This window comes from Corylus avellana, chromosome ca6, assembly GCF_901000735.1.
Source record: "Corylus avellana chromosome ca6, CavTom2PMs-1.0".
NCBI classification, from domain to species: Eukaryota; Viridiplantae; Streptophyta; class Magnoliopsida; order Fagales; family Betulaceae; genus Corylus; species Corylus avellana.
This window is the reverse complement of record NC_081546.1, coordinates 7,873,187-7,888,321: the sequence shown is the minus strand read 5'-3', so window position 1 is coordinate 7,888,321 and position 15,135 is coordinate 7,873,187. Positions and strand designations below refer to the sequence as shown.

The following is a 15,135-nucleotide window of genomic DNA, read 5'->3' as shown; positions in this document are numbered from 1 at the left end:
CTGAATTGTCATGTCATTGACACATCAACCCAAATTTAAAAATTTGTGCATGTTAGCAAGCACAAAAATCTTTCCGCTCTTTTTTATTATTATTATTATTATTTTGCTAACGTGTACAATTCTTAGAATATAGGCTGATGTGGCAATCCAATATAGGCTGATGTAGCAATCCAACATGGCATGTGCCTAATGTAAGCTAGCTGACTGGATAGAGAAATGAAGGGAGTTTATTTGATACAAGTGTGAACCTTGGAATGATTTGATAACTTTAAAACCATGGGAGTGATTTGCAAAAGGAAGGACCTCAAGAAGCACCGGAGTACTTTTCCCTTTCTTTTATCCGCACTATCATTGCTTTACACAAGTTGTCTACGTTCATTATTGTTTGGGCTCACGGGGTCATTCGGAATCTGAATAAACAATTAATTGCTAAAATAAAGAGCGTTTGGGTCTTCTTTTTTTCCGGCCTTCTAGAAGAGAATATTCATTCGGAATCTGAATAAACAATTCTAGAATAAAATATACTTTTTATGATGGTAATTAAGATATAATGACATTGTGTAAGTAACAACAAAAGGAACCTATACCTTCCTCCTCCTTAACTTGGAATAACAAAGTCACTTGAGCAATTTCAAGCACATGATCCAGAATTTAAAACTACAACAGCCTTTCATAGCATTCATATTTCTCATAGTACAAAATCATTAGGAAATGAAATGGGGAAAATGATACGAAAAAACTCATGTTTCAGGGAAATGGAAAACAAGAAGGAACTGCAGAGACGAATTACTTCATAAAATTAGAAGCCCCACGATGGCTTCACTCTGTAAGGAAGTACATTATATTCAACGCCGCACTTGGAATATACTCGGAAACATTGTCTGAGAACCAAGAACTGATGATGCTGTTTGATGGATTGTTTGGAGTTCCTGCAGGCCATTGATCAACATGCCTAAAACCAAATTTGAATGCAGCTGAAAGTATAGATGGCTCATCCACTCGGCGCAAGACATGGCAAAGAATTAATGCAGCTGGTTCCTGGTCTCCTTTAGACGAAATCAATTCCTTTGCAGTAGCAAACAAGGGCAAAATAGCTTCAGGAATGTAAGTCACATCTGTGCCAATGATGACATCAAAACCTCTATGATTTATTTCTTTGATGGCTTCTATGTGGTCCCTGTTCCCCCACTCTAGTCTCTTCGTGATTAGTTTGGAAAGAAATGGTGGCTTCGTGTTTGAAGTGATATTTTGGGTCAACAGGTCAAGAGCATTTGTATCGCCATCAGTGGCAACTACTAGGTCTGCAGATCCAGCAGCAATCATAGAGCAGATGCCTGCACAGCCACACCCCAACTCTAACACCCTTTTACCAGCAACAATAGTAGGATTTCCTGCTAGTACATATGCCATCAAACGAGCTGATTCCCAGAGCATCAAGCCCGTTGATTTGCACGTGTGTTGATACTCTTTGGACAGTACTTTAATCTTGTAGTTAGATCCTCTAACGTTGACCTCAATAATCTAGGAGGAACAACAACACAGAATCTCTCTAAATAAATTATCCGTTCAGCACTCGAAAAGACAAACATTAATGGTGAACACAAGCATGTCAAGTTCTGCTAATGCTATCAACGGCCAACATAATTTAAGATATAAAAATAAATAAAAAGAAACAAATATCCATATATTTCCAGTTCAAATAAAAATGAAATTTACTATTAAATAACCTACAACACATGCCACATATACATGGGATTGAATTGTTAACAACCTTCTGAGCATAGATGAGAAAATTGTCACAACAGTTTTAGGGAAATTTAAGCGCAGCTAGAAAGATGAAAGGAAAAAGGGAAAAAATTTACCTCATTATCATTGGAAGGTGAAATTCCAAACATATCAACTGCCACACTCTCAGATATGTCAACCTCAGAATTATCTACAAGCCCCATAACTTTGCTCTCCTCAACTTTAGGCTGAATATACTCTTGACCAGGAAATTCTTTCTTAAGTGATGCTTCCATACTAGAAGAAGAATTTACATCATCTGAAAGGCGGAAAACAGCTTGGATCCAACGCCTGAAATCACAAACAAAAAATATATTCATCCAATAAATTATCTTACAATTTAAAAGGAGTGGCTAAATAATACAAAGTTTGCAGGAGGAGCAAAGTTTATTCTTATTTTATATATTGTGCTAATGACTTCAAAACAAAAATGTTTGACTGCCTTAATAGGACAAATTATGAAATTCAGAACATCAATGTGATATCTATTATGTTATCATAAAAAAAATAAAAAAAAAATAAAAAAATTTAATAAAAGGCAAAAATTGAACACATATATAACCTAGATACTGCTGTGGAAACTGAGGATACTATCAATCACTTACCGATTCATCACCAACTCCCTCAAGCGGTTCTCAACTTGTTTGCAGCACAAACCAAGTTCTTCAATAACAAATCCATTTTCTTCAAATAAACTTGTCAAGAACATATTAGAAAAATAGAAAGCTCGCTGAAAAATAAAAAATAAAAAAAATAAAGCATTACATAAGTGGCTAACTTAAGAAAATAAAATACTTAGAACACAGTATAAAAAAGACTGGAACTTACAGTGCCATCACCCCTGACATAAAAGTTTTCACTAATCTTTTGGTCCTTGGAAGTAAACCTTTCCTGCCAATTAATATTAAAATTAAAGAAAACCCCTATACAAAGAGAACAAGCACCTAACCTAAGATATGCACAAAGAAATTGAAGGATTTTGGAAGGTGGAGGAAGGGCGATCATATCCTTCAAAGGAAAGCATCAAATCACCTATAAAACCAAACCACTTCATCTCAAGCACGCAAATTGAAGGAAAAATAATATATATATATATCATAACCATTACTGGCTTCAAGAAATAGTTTACCAACTCAGGCAACTAATTATATAACACACATAAAAGAGTAATGCAATACATCACCCCATTACCACTCCTCTTCCAAAAACAAATTCCCCCTAGAGCTTATGTGGTGTAGGCCTCCCAACCAAAAAAAAAAAAAAACAATTTTCATGCACCAAATACTATGGGAGACCATACATAAGCTTTGGGAAAGAGGGGAGGGGATTCTTTGCCAGAGACTTACAAATTTATCTACTTGGCAAAAATAATGTGTTTGTGAGAGAGAGAGAGAGAACATCAACCTGAGCGAGGTCGCCAGTAGCATAATCACGAAACAGCACGTAACCATTTGGCTGAAAAGAAGAAAAAAAATTGCAATTTCACATTTCAGAGTTCATTATAGAAAGGTAGATAAAATTTATAATATGTTGTAAAAGATGTTGATATCTTACCTTGAGAACTTTTCTAATGTTCTGCAACACTAGAGGCATCTTCTCCGGGGCAACTGCAGATAACACAAAAATCTGCTTAACAAGTCAGCTAGTTGGATGAATAACAAACATCAAACTGAAACTTAAGCACAGCACATGTTCAATTGTAAATTAGGTAGAAATGCTATTATACAATAATGAAACTGAACAAACTGATGTTCAATAGTTCAATAACTTGATAAATTGTAACTTCATATAGATACCATGGTTACTATATCAACCGAAGATGTAGAAATCTGCTTGCTCAGATCATCAACTGTCAAATCACAAACAAATGCACTAACTTGGGATTCTTTGAAGTCTTTATGCATCTGCAAAAAGCAAAACAATACATTCAGTCAGCTAGACCTACTTAAAGTAAACTTTTAAATTACAGTTGGAAAAATAACTCCTAAAGCTACAAATAATAGAACACATAAAACAAGGAATCGCAATATGTCGCTACTGAAATTTCCCGATTTTTCAATATATCATCAGTTCCCCATTCCTTTAGGCACTAATCATTGTAGGAGAACTGCTATATCACCAATTTAAGTCATGATTAATGCCCAAAGGAACCTCTTTACCTTTGCCAGAAAATCTTCAAAGTACTATAAGTGGTTGCCCACACATATATTCCACCAAATTTTGATTCATAACTACAGTTGTCCACAAACCAGTCATGGCTTCGCTGAATCATATATACAAGTGGCACATCCTTCAGTTGTGGATAGTATATGAAGAAGCAATCTAAGGGAAGGAAACTCCAAACTTCCAGACAGTGAGAATTTAAAGGCTATTGTCAATGCCATGAGAATCAGATTGCTAGTAGTAAGACTGAAGGCCTAGTGCCATTATGGTGAGAATAAAACACAATTGCATGATCACCTCTCTCTCCCTCTCTAGAATGTCAATTCCAAAGTTTTTCACCAATATTATGTGCATGTTATAGTGCACTTCAACAATTCCACTTTAAGGCATATAATTCCCCCAGATTCATCTCTTCCATGCGCAACATACGATAAGAACAAAGTTTTCACATACATTCAGTCATAAAGATTCGCCAATGATTCAGAAATGGAAAACAAGATAATCAAACCTTAACCAAGTTAACAGCACGTGGTGAGAAATCACATGCATAAATAAACACATCTGGATATGTAGCAAGCAAGGGAAATATGGTGTTTCCAGCTCCACAGCCAACCTGCTAAAAACAAAAAAAATATATATATATTAAAAGCCAAAATATGGTAATACTATTAGAATAGCTATGATAAGTCTTCTTTATACATGAAAAAACAATAGAAAAACTAGAAATTATAGTCATAATTGATTGTAGTGGACAACAAATAAGAAGCAAAAGGATGAGAAGTAGTGCACTTGATTGAATCCATACGTACAACAATGATTAAACAAATCATACTATTTCAAACTTGACCTGTAAGATATCAAATAGTTTGTTGCATGATCCTACTAAAATAATAAGTCATGCAAACATCTCTATATCTATCCAACTTAATTAATCAGAACTTCAGTCAACCGTGCAGTATTCCACAAAGATATAATGATGTGACATTAAACCAAGATAAAAACATCATTAACTCACGAACAAATATACAATTAATACTAGAAATCTATGCAGCTAGATCACAAGTTAGGCACAAAAAAACTAGGCTGCCATTGAAGGGGAGAGAGAGAGAGAGAGAGAGAACTAATGATAACATAAAACGGTTACCTCCAGAATTACTTTTCCTACTGATCCCTGAAAATCAGAAAATCCATACAAAATTTAGACATCTTAAGTCATTCAAGAAATTTGCAACATACTTAGAAAAATAAAAAATAAAAATAAAAAAAACAACTCACGGAGAAATGGTGGCCCCACTCCTTGTCCAAGTAGTGCCGATCTTTGAAAAACTGAAGAAAGAAAAATAGAACTAAATGGAACTTCTATAAATAGCCGTATTCATTACAGAAAATTATGAACATGTGGCAATTTAAAATTTTCAGTAAGTGACCAAATTAGTTTGCCATTTCCATAAAGGACAGAAATTGACAGCTCCAAGTTGTGGATTATCCCTTTCTAGCAACAGATCCTGGGGGAAAATCTTACTAAATTCATACCAGCAAGTAATAACCAACTCGAGTTGGCTAAAGGTCTAGATGTTCAGAATGTTGATTTCTCAAGCCCTTACCAACCGCATATGCCACTAGGCATGAAATAATATGGATCAAGACCATTAATGCAGGTCTGGTTTTGGGGCTTAGTGGTAGCATTATAGTAATACAACAAGTAGTAAAGTATTCGAATCAGCAGTTGGTATAAGTTAACAAATTACATTCAAAAGAATAGGAAAAGGCTCACTCTGTCTTGATGCCGTTTGTAAAAGATATCCCAATACCTCTTAGCTTCTCTTTCATATTTCTCTGCCAAGCATAAATACATACTTCAAATGAATACAACCTATATTGATATAGTGTGTGCCTGCACGTGTGCGTAAGAGAGAGAGAGAGAGAGAGAGAGAGAGAGAGACCTCTCCAGAAGGGGGAGATAACATTGGTGATGGTAGGGAAAATTTGTATCTTCTGGGATGGGGGTTGTTGCTCCTCAGCTTCTTGCACATCAGACGCCATCTTGCTAGCCTCTTTGAGGAGAAACACATACACATAAAGAGCGTAATAGCAGAAAATTTTCACATTTGAATTGGTTTCAGCCATTGACAAGAATAATGAAAAAGGAAATCTTCAAAAGGGGATTTTAAAAAGTTGGCGTAAACAGTACATTACATATACATATGGAACAAAAGCATTTATCCGCAAACGTGCCCTTATTTCAACCCAGCTCACAAAGAACAGAAAGGAAAACACCATTTGGTTTTGATCTCAAGACGAATTTCCAGAATGAAATTATGATCTCTCTTCGATTACGATTAGCTTCAGCGTTAAACATTATCACTCCGATCATAAATAAATTTATCACTTCGCTCAACTGCTTATTAAATACGAAATTTGACAGAAAAAAAGAAAAACTTACCAGCCATTCTGAATCAATCGCGCAGAGAGAGAGAGAGAGAGAGAGAAAGAGAGAGGGGTTAAGGGTTTTGCTTGTGACCAGTGGTGGTGCTTTCTCTTACGTAAAAACGATTCGTTTTGCAGCCTCTATGGATCACTAACTTCAATTTACCGGATCGGTTTGACCCGGCAGTTGGTCACGTGAGGAGGAAATTAAAATGCTGTGATGAAGCACGTCCCCTGTTTGTTTATGTAAATCCGAGGGAAAATTGCTTGATAATATTTTCTTTCGTTCTCTTTTTTTTTTTTAATAAAAAAAAATGAATAATAATAATAATTCTAGACAAAAAAAAAAAAAAAAACCTCAAATTATTTTCACTTTTATATCAACACTTTTTGAATAAAAACTCAAAAAAAATCCTCTAAAAAACTATCCTACATTCGTTATTCACCCGTCCGCATGAGTTAGAGGCAAATTTTCAGCTCCTAGCCCTCGGCGGGCGGATATCATATGCGTTATCCGCACATATATGTAGGCAATTTGACTTGGTGCTTTGAAATCCTCTAACAAAATCCATGTATGATTAGCAAGTTTGCATGGGATAGTAGAGAACAGGAAGAAGCTTTCGATTTTATGCTTGCTGTGTTTTTTTTTATTATTATTATTATTTCCTTTTGTTAGTTCTTTCATTATATACACACACCATCCCAAAATAGAAGGAATTTGATACCAACCCTTTAGCGAACAGAAGAGGTACAAAAACCTATAATCAGACTTCAGATAAAATTGCATTTTCATTATATGTAATGAAATGGAATAGAAAATTTGTAATACAAATTAAAGATACAGAATGAAGTTCTCTAACTATTTTTGCTGAGATTCTCTCTTCCTCTTCTTCTATACATCCCCTTTTTAACTTCTAAAAAAAATTGAGCAATAACTTTCGACAGAATAATACCAAGCTACCGAGATACGACCCAGTTTTCGTCTTCGGGCTGCTCGTCTCTCTCTCACTTTTTGTTTCAAGGAATGAAAAGCTGAAAATAATTGCTGGTAGAGGTGCTTTCAGCCTTTCACACATCACTGTGCCTTTCGCGGGTCTGCAAAGTAGGACTTTCCTCCTTTACATCAGCTACATCAGCATCAGCACCCTCCTTTTCATCGGCATCGGGATCGGCACCTGTAGTTTGTTCGACGTCAGCCACAACTCCATTTTCCACCACAGGCAAGTTACCATTTTCTGGTATGCTCTTTTCCTCTGCATTCTTGACTGGTTTGCTAAGATCTCTTGAGGGAGATACAGTCAAAAGGCGGCCAATTCCATCATATAAGTTCTTTGCGTCCATGATAAGAGCAGCTCCACCAGGGTAACAACGACCAAAGCATGTGGCACAATGTGGGTAAGCAACCTGTGAAGAGAAGATTCATAAGAGTGAGGGATGTCAATATGATTAATATACACAAATTGCAGATGACAATCAGCCCAGTGAGTAAGAACAGCACCTCAATAAAAGCCCGGCAAAGAGCCAGGAAAAGTCCAGACTCACTTTCTCTGAGCATCCGAGCTGTATTATACCTCAATAAAGAGTCAGAAACAGCCCGCAATCCCTTAATTAGTTCTTGGGCAAGTAAATGTTTCAAACTTATTGGGGCACAGGGACGTAGCTCGTTCATTGCCGCAGATACACCTACAACCACCAGAGCGTACAAGATGAAGAAGAAGACAAAATGAACAAAGCAGAAATCCTCTAAAATATCAGATGTTAACAAATTACAAAACTAAAGTTAACAGCAACCATGAGGTCTAGACTAGAAAACTTGAGAGGAATTTGACTCAGTAAACTGTGGAGAAGTAGCATAGGAAATTGTTTCCCAATTCAGGAATTCAAGCATTAGAAGGAAAAAGAAAGTTATCAATATATGATGAAGAGAGTCAGAATGTCATGTTAACATATCAATAGTATGTCTTTATCTGAACAGTTTCCCTTATATGAACTCACCACCTTTAGTTTAGGACAACCACCAGAGTTCACGGCAAGAAAAGCATCAAGGGTGAACAACAATTCCTAAGTTCTAAAAGGGCACATAATATAGCCAACTTACCATTGACAAATACGGCAAGAGGCGGATGTTCCATTAGATAAGATGGCGGAGTGATATCCTCCTGACTGTCATCGCCAATACTATGTGCTGGAAAGCCAATTGCTGGTAGTGGGACCCAACGATGTGAATCCAGGACCAACTAGAGTAGAGTACAACATCAAGTTACATATCACCAAATAAAAGGCATTAGGCCGCTTGGTACAAAGTGAAGTTACCAGCCTAATGTGCATCTCTTTTTGTAATGTATTCAAAAGAATAAAAAATAAAAAATTCAGAAAAGAAGAAGCAATTCTGACTGAAATCAGAAACAAATATTAAACTTCACTTCTAGTCAACTTACCTGAAAATTTTCAACTGCGGTACTCATATTTTTTGAGAATAAGTTGAGAACTGCCCTGTGAATTGAAGCGACCAAACTCAAATGTTAAAGAAAATAAAAATGAAGGTTTACCATGACTACAGAGAAATAAATACATAAAATAAGATATTACTCTTCGAAAAGTGAAGGAAGCAGGCCCCGAAAATCTAACCCAACCCAACCAAGGCCCATGGCACAATACTGTCAATAACACAAAAGAACATAGTCAACAAAATCTGGTTGTATATCCCTGATCTTGAAAATATTTGCATGCAAAACTGAAATAGATTTATTATAGGCAAAAATGAAATGGATATTTTTATATGGGGAAAAAAGTTAGAAGTGAGTGATGGCAGTCCTCCACCAATCTGATATTTTAATGTCTACAATCAATCTCCTATAGAAGATGGTGGTCTGGGGTTTTACACTTCATGGGTGGGCATTTGAAGGGGTAGAAGTTATTCTATCATTCAGCCCCCGAAAAACTAAGAAAATATATACATAATCCCATCAAAATCCTTGAAGAAATGAACAAGACATACGATTAAGCATGCAGAAGTCTTAGGAAGATGCTCACCATGCATTGATCCAAGATATTTGAGAGAGATCCCCCTTCTGTTATCTTTGGGAGCATGACTTTAAGAGTTTTAAGGTGTGAGGTAATCTGATGCATAGCCCAACTAAAAAGAAGCCCACCATCATAGTTTTCTTCACTTCCTGATGTATCATCAGCAAATATTGCTCGATACTGATTAACTACATCAAAAAGATGCATTCTATGACAGTTTATCATCCCTTTTAAGAATTCATAAGGATTTCTCTGGTCCAGATCCTCAAGAATTCCAGTAAGCCAAGCCTCTCGGCACCTCAAAAACTGAAATACTCGGAAAATAATCTTGGTCAGATTCAAGCACATAAATGTATTAAGTATAAAAATCATAGTGGCCAATTAAATGTTCATTAAAACAGCACCACTATCATAAGAGCACTGGAAAATACCTGCAAACGCATCTCGTACTCGCTGAACACTCCAATTCGACGTAAATAACCAATAATACGAAGACATTCTGGTAACTGCAATACACAACAATGCCTCCATAAAAATAAATGGAATTTTCCAATCCATGTATCTGGATGAATCAAGTTGCATAAATTGTAAATGTTTCAACAGAACTACCACACCTGTATATTTGAGCGAAGTTTCTGGAGAAGCTGAGAAAGAAGAGACTGGGTTGTCTGCCTGACCTCTGAAGCTAGTGCTTGAATAACAGGTAACCTTAAAGAAAAGAAAAGAGCCTAAGCAAGCAGCCTTCCACAAAGTTGACAGCCCAAAAGATATGTTAGCAAGGAGAATAAGACGTATATAACTCACTTGGGGTGCATAGTTGAAAGTTTGCAAACAAAGGCCTCTAAATCAAGAGCCTCATCATAATTCCCATTCCTTACACATCTGCATAAAGAAGAGAGGCAATAAATTGTCTAGTAGTTATCCTAGAAGATGAATAACTGCATGGACAAAGACATGTTTTATGAAAATTATGCTGACCTACCAACAAAAACCAATGCCATCTACTGTTACTTCCTATGAATTGACCAGTATCCCGTTTTCTTTGAGGGCAGTAAGGCATACAAATTCTACTATTTGCAGACCTCACTTTCAAATACAATTGAAGGATAAAACTAGTCTAATAACAAGCAACTTTATTGCATGAATCTAAATTAGACGCCTGGCATATGGACTAGTGATTCAATTTTAACAAGTGAATCTTCACAATTTTGAAACACATACGTGTCCATAAGCTGAGGAATTTCAAGCAAGTCAAGCAAAGTACTGTGATTTGCTAGCAATGTTTGGTTCATCTTCCTCTTCTCCAAAATCTCTTCTGCAGACTCAATGAACTCAGTGCAACCAGATGTCAACTTTGGGATCTCATTTATCTGCAAAGGGGGGAGATTACATCTCAGTATAACATTCTTCATCATATGCTTCAAGGTTTACATAGAAATACAAAAATAGTCAACATAATCAACTTCAGTTCTTCTTTTAAACATGTATGGACAAATTTGCACCATAGCTCATAGGCAACATGACTAACTCCAGTGCATTTCTGCATAGTTTGTGTCAGAGAATTTATACAATAGACAAACCTACCGAAGAAGATAAACATCGTTATGTTCACATCATAACTAGACACTAAGAGAGAGGGGCTTACTAAAGAAAATATAATATGGACATATAGGTAACTCTACTGAAGTTTTTCACCCAAATTAAGAATTAAGATTCAAGTTCCTTCTTACCCTTGCAGCTATTATAGCATCAAGCCTTCTTTCTTAAAGTGACTCTGAATTACCAACAATAGCTCTAACTGTATTGAGCGCCACCCATCTCTCCTTTCTCTGTCAATGACTATCTTCTATAGCGCAACATACAGGGATACATATATACACACAAAATACATACTTATCTTTAAGAGGAATTCCTATAATGCATCAGCAGGGAGATTCCCCAACTAAAACATTTTCTCTAACGCTTTACATGATTCCGTTAACGATTTAAGCAATTCCATTTGTCATAACATGTAATACCCCAGTCTCACATTGGGAAGATAAGGAGTAACCCACATAGAGTGGGTACTTTATAAATATAGTCATAAGTGTTAAGTTCCACGTTGCTTAGTTCCTAGGTGAAATTGGGCTTTACAACAAATTCTAGGGAACCTCCAAATTGACTAGTTATTTTGCGGTAATAGCGCATATGTGTCTAGCGTTTTCCCTGGACCATTACAAATTGTATCAAAGCTACCTGCTAACACCATGTAGTACTTGAGCACTACACGATGTAGCCATGATGGAACGTCAACAGTTTAAGGAGGAAAGTTTGTAAAACTCGGGTCCCACATTGGGAAAATGATGAGTAGCCCATATAAAGTAGGTAATTTATAAAGATAGTCATAAGTGTTAAATCTCGCATTGCTTATTGCTTTATAAGAGATTCTAAGGAACCTCCAAATTGACTAGTCTAAAATAGTACAAATATGGCTAATGCTTATTTCTGAGTCATTACATAACAAATACAAACCTAAAAGTATCGAGCTCCTTGCTCTCCACAGTAAATCAAAGGCAATAATAGTGAAAGTTTTGCCACACCAGATGGTTTCTACATAAAACATAGAGCACACTTGTCCTAAAATATCAGCAACCCAAGGAAATAGATCTCAAAGTGGTGTGCTTCATTTGTACTGCATATTTCTACTCGAAGTTTGAATCCTAATCGAAATGAATTAGAAAGCCGAATTAAGAACCAAAGCGAAGAGACAATTCAGCACCATAAAACACCTAAAAATATCAAGAGAAGATCAAAATTGATACGTAAATGAAATTTGATTACCAAAGATTCGAGATGCTTATCGATGGCGGAAACTTCCTCCCGGATGGCAAGCAACGAATCGGCTGCAGCAATGAATGCTCGGTAATTTCCCACCGCCACCTCTTGCATTTGCCTCCGGATCCGCTCCGCATCGACCCGAAGAAGCTCCGGTTCCTTTCGAAAGATTAAGAAATTTTATTATACACTCACTCAAAATTTTCTCAGGCTCACATAAAGAGCTAGAGAGGAAGAGAGAGAGGACCTTGTGGAGGCGATCGAGAGTGAAGGAGAGGAGCTCAGAGACGTAGGGCTGTTGGGAGGCAGAGGCGAGAGGGAGGAGGCCTAACATCGGCGACGGCGTCGTCTCGTCTGCTGCATTTTGGGACTCCATCTTCTCACGGCGAGACAGATCTGCGCTGTGACCGCGCTCAGCGCCGCCGGGCTGCTTCGTCTAACCAAGTTGGGTTCTGGTCTGATCAGTGAGCTCTGTGATTCGGATCTGGATCCCCTGCGCTGAGGCGTTAGTTCGAGGGGCCGAGGATCGCCCTGTCAGCTCTGCGTCACTGGGCTTGACGATCTTTTTAGCGGGACAAAATCTGTGTAATAGAGGATCTCGACCGTCGGCTTCACATACTTGTTGAATCTCAAAATTTATTTATACCGTCTCCCCCGTCTTCGATAATTTCTTTTTCTTTTAAAAAAATAAAGAAATAATAGTTACAGCGTGTTCAATTGCCGTCTTAACAAAATCCTTTCTTGACGTTTCTTTTAAACGGCGACCTTTGATCTCGAAGAGCAATTTTTTTTTTTTTTTCTAAGCAAATGAGGGAAAATGGGTGGGTGGGCACCCTAACAACAAAGTCCAAACGGTTAATGAGCAAAGATACATGGAAAAGTCCAAAATGACCAAATATAGGGAATGATCCAAACTGACCAAATAATAGGCTATAGTTTCATCTTACTCTCTTATATTGCAATCCCATTTCCTTATTTTTTATTTTAAAATAATTATAATGGGTATTTTACAAAACATTGAAAAACATTTTGAAAATTAGGAGCGCCAAGTAGTTCCGCCCAGATGGCAAGTGCAATAGTCAAGGATTACATAGCATTAATCGCATCCTCCTACCACTTTGGTTGATCTATATATCTTTATACTCACTTTCTTATATTCTATAATGACATTAATTTCAATCAATTAGCAAAAAATAACAAAAAAGAAGAAGAAAAAGACAAGTTGTTATTGTGTGATTTTCACTACTTTGTAAGAGAGAGTGGAGCGTTGGGAGGCCTAGACAATGAGAATTGTAGGTTCTATTTCAAATCTGATTGAGCCATAGTTTAACCCAATTTCACCATAGCGTCAATAGAGACCAAAGTAATTTACACTAATCAAGTATATAAATTTTCGTTGCGGGATTTGAACCCATATTCTAATATATACTTGATCACTTTAAGATTTTCCTAGACAATTGAATCATCACATCATGGTAAATGGTAAGCGAAAGGAACAGGTTACTACTAAAGTAAACCATATGTGCATCTTTTTCCTTCTTCCAACCTGTCAAATCACTTTAGATTATCAAATAGATCAAACACCAGTTGCCCTCAAGCTTTTTCACTTATACATGGATCTCTAAATCCAGGAAATTGCAGAGAAAATTTATTCTTGATCTCAAATAAAATTTCTTTATTTGGTTTAATTTGAGCAAAACTAAAGAAGATTTCATGGTTTACTGCGATTGCAATTTCATACACCATAAGAATTCACAGCAAATGAGCAAATTAATCCTCTCCAATCAAAGTCCATGGCCATGGGTGCTAGTCTCCAACATGTCTCTCAAGTATATATGCTTGTCCTTTATTTTCTCATAATGGACAAAGTTATACAAATCAAATAAATACATCGTACTCATTCAACAAAAAATAAGATGTTTGTATCTATAAACATAAGTAGAATGATAAACAAAACAAAAAAGGAAGCAAATAAACTGAAAAATATATGAACAATCTGGGTACATAGGCTCCTTCAGACTCCATAGTTTCCCAGAGAACAACTTGTTGTCTTGTTTCACTCACCAACAAGAAAGCACAAAATGAAAGAGAAATAGTAACATAAAGACAAAGGAAGCATCAAGGGAAAGTGAAGGAGCGTGGGAGGCATAAAAGTAGTAGTAAGGATAGGGATAATCGCGGGGTACTCCTCCGTTAGGTGGCATCGGAGTCACCGGACCTGAAGGAGGCATATTGTTGTAGTACTTAAAGGGAGGCGGAGGTGGAGGAGGAGATCCCCATGAAGTATATGGAGCAGCCTCTGGTGGAGTCGCTGCTCGTGATGGTGGTGGAAAAGGCTTTAGCAGCGGTGGTGGCGGCGGGGATGAATGGTGCACCGAGGGTGATGGTGGTGAAAATGACTTTAGCGGCGGAGGCGGCGGCGAACATATGACAGGACATGTGGCACAATCACTGATACATAGTTCGCTGGTTGAAGGAGCATCGATTTGATCCGCAGATGTCACACCGGCGAACATGACGAGCCCCATGATCCCTATTCTCAAGAACCAAGGAAACCATTTTCCCATGGCAGAAGCTAGACTGCTGCAATGGCCCTCACCCATCTGAATTATAATTGCAAAAGAAAAGCCAAATTATGGTAATGGGTCCTTCATCATTGTGCCTGAAACTTTTTATATTTATTTGCTTTGGGACTTCATAGGGACGAAAACAAAGGAGGCCTAGATAGGTTACTTTAACATATAAATCCACATGCTTGTGTAGGGCTCTTTAGAAAGTTTGATTTAGATGCTTCTTTAGTATATTGTTGTAAAGGACATTTCCTTATACCTCTTTTTTTTTCCTTTTTTTTTTTTTTTTTCTATGTCTTGGATTTACTATTTTCTTAGAAGACAAGAAATGTTGGATTTACAGTACACTTTT

General features: G+C 36.9%; 2 protein-coding genes across 4 annotated transcripts in view; both read right to left on the bottom strand.

Annotated features, from left to right (window-relative positions):
* Positions 1-565: 565 nt before the first annotated feature.
* Positions 566-6,486, bottom strand: LOC132185777 (uncharacterized). Of its 2 annotated transcripts, XM_059599564.1 has the most exons (13): positions 6,392-6,486; positions 5,892-6,002; positions 5,723-5,784; positions 5,224-5,274; positions 5,093-5,119; positions 4,457-4,561; positions 3,582-3,689; positions 3,340-3,411; positions 3,190-3,240; positions 2,614-2,676; positions 2,391-2,515; positions 1,863-2,076; positions 566-1,521 (listed from the first exon to the last, which is right to left on the bottom strand). In XM_059599564.1, exons 1-13 carry the CDS (start codon positions 6,396-6,398, stop codon positions 820-822), a joined length of 1,698 nt encoding a protein of 565 aa, XP_059455547.1. In that variant the 5' UTR covers positions 6,399-6,486; the 3' UTR covers positions 566-819. The 2 variants fall into 2 exon arrangements, with proteins under 2 accessions (XP_059455547.1, XP_059455548.1); XM_059599565.1 differs by lacking the exon at positions 4,457-4,561.
* A 659-nt stretch (positions 6,487-7,145) lies between these two features.
* Positions 7,146-15,135, bottom strand: part of LOC132184788 (conserved oligomeric Golgi complex subunit 8) — a 12,237-nt gene continuing 4,247 nt past the window's right edge. Inside the window, exons 1-12 of one of the 2 annotated variants that reach the window (XM_059598547.1) lie at positions 12,461-12,772; positions 12,220-12,372; positions 10,621-10,769; positions 10,204-10,281; positions 10,014-10,107; positions 9,831-9,905; positions 9,409-9,705; positions 8,965-9,032; positions 8,814-8,868; positions 8,474-8,612; positions 7,874-8,058; positions 7,146-7,779 (exon numbers count right to left, since the gene is read on the bottom strand). In XM_059598547.1, the coding sequence (XP_059454530.1) occupies positions 7,444-7,779; positions 7,874-8,058; positions 8,474-8,612; positions 8,814-8,868; positions 8,965-9,032; positions 9,409-9,705; positions 9,831-9,905; positions 10,014-10,107; positions 10,204-10,281; positions 10,621-10,769; positions 12,220-12,372; positions 12,461-12,589 (1,758 nt within the window). In that variant the 5' untranslated portion in view covers positions 12,590-12,772 and the 3' untranslated portion in view covers positions 7,146-7,443. Of the gene's footprint in view, positions 7,780-7,873; positions 8,059-8,473; positions 8,613-8,813; positions 8,869-8,964; positions 9,033-9,408; positions 9,706-9,830; positions 9,906-10,013; positions 10,108-10,203; positions 10,282-10,620; positions 10,770-12,219; positions 12,373-12,460; positions 12,773-15,135 lie in introns of those variants that run through there. The other variant, XM_059598548.1, reaches the window with a different exon arrangement.

Excerpts from the sequence above, each read along its gene's own strand:
- LOC132185777 (XM_059599564.1), bottom strand. Across the intron at positions 3,241-3,339 it reads ACATTAGAAAAGTTCTCAAG|CCAAATGGTTACGTGCTGTT; the intron begins GTAAGATATCAA and ends TCTTCTTTTCAG. Across the intron at positions 1,522-1,862 it reads CACCTTCCAATGATAATGAG|ATTATTGAGGTCAACGTTAG; the intron begins GTAAATTTTTTC and ends TGTTCCTCCTAG.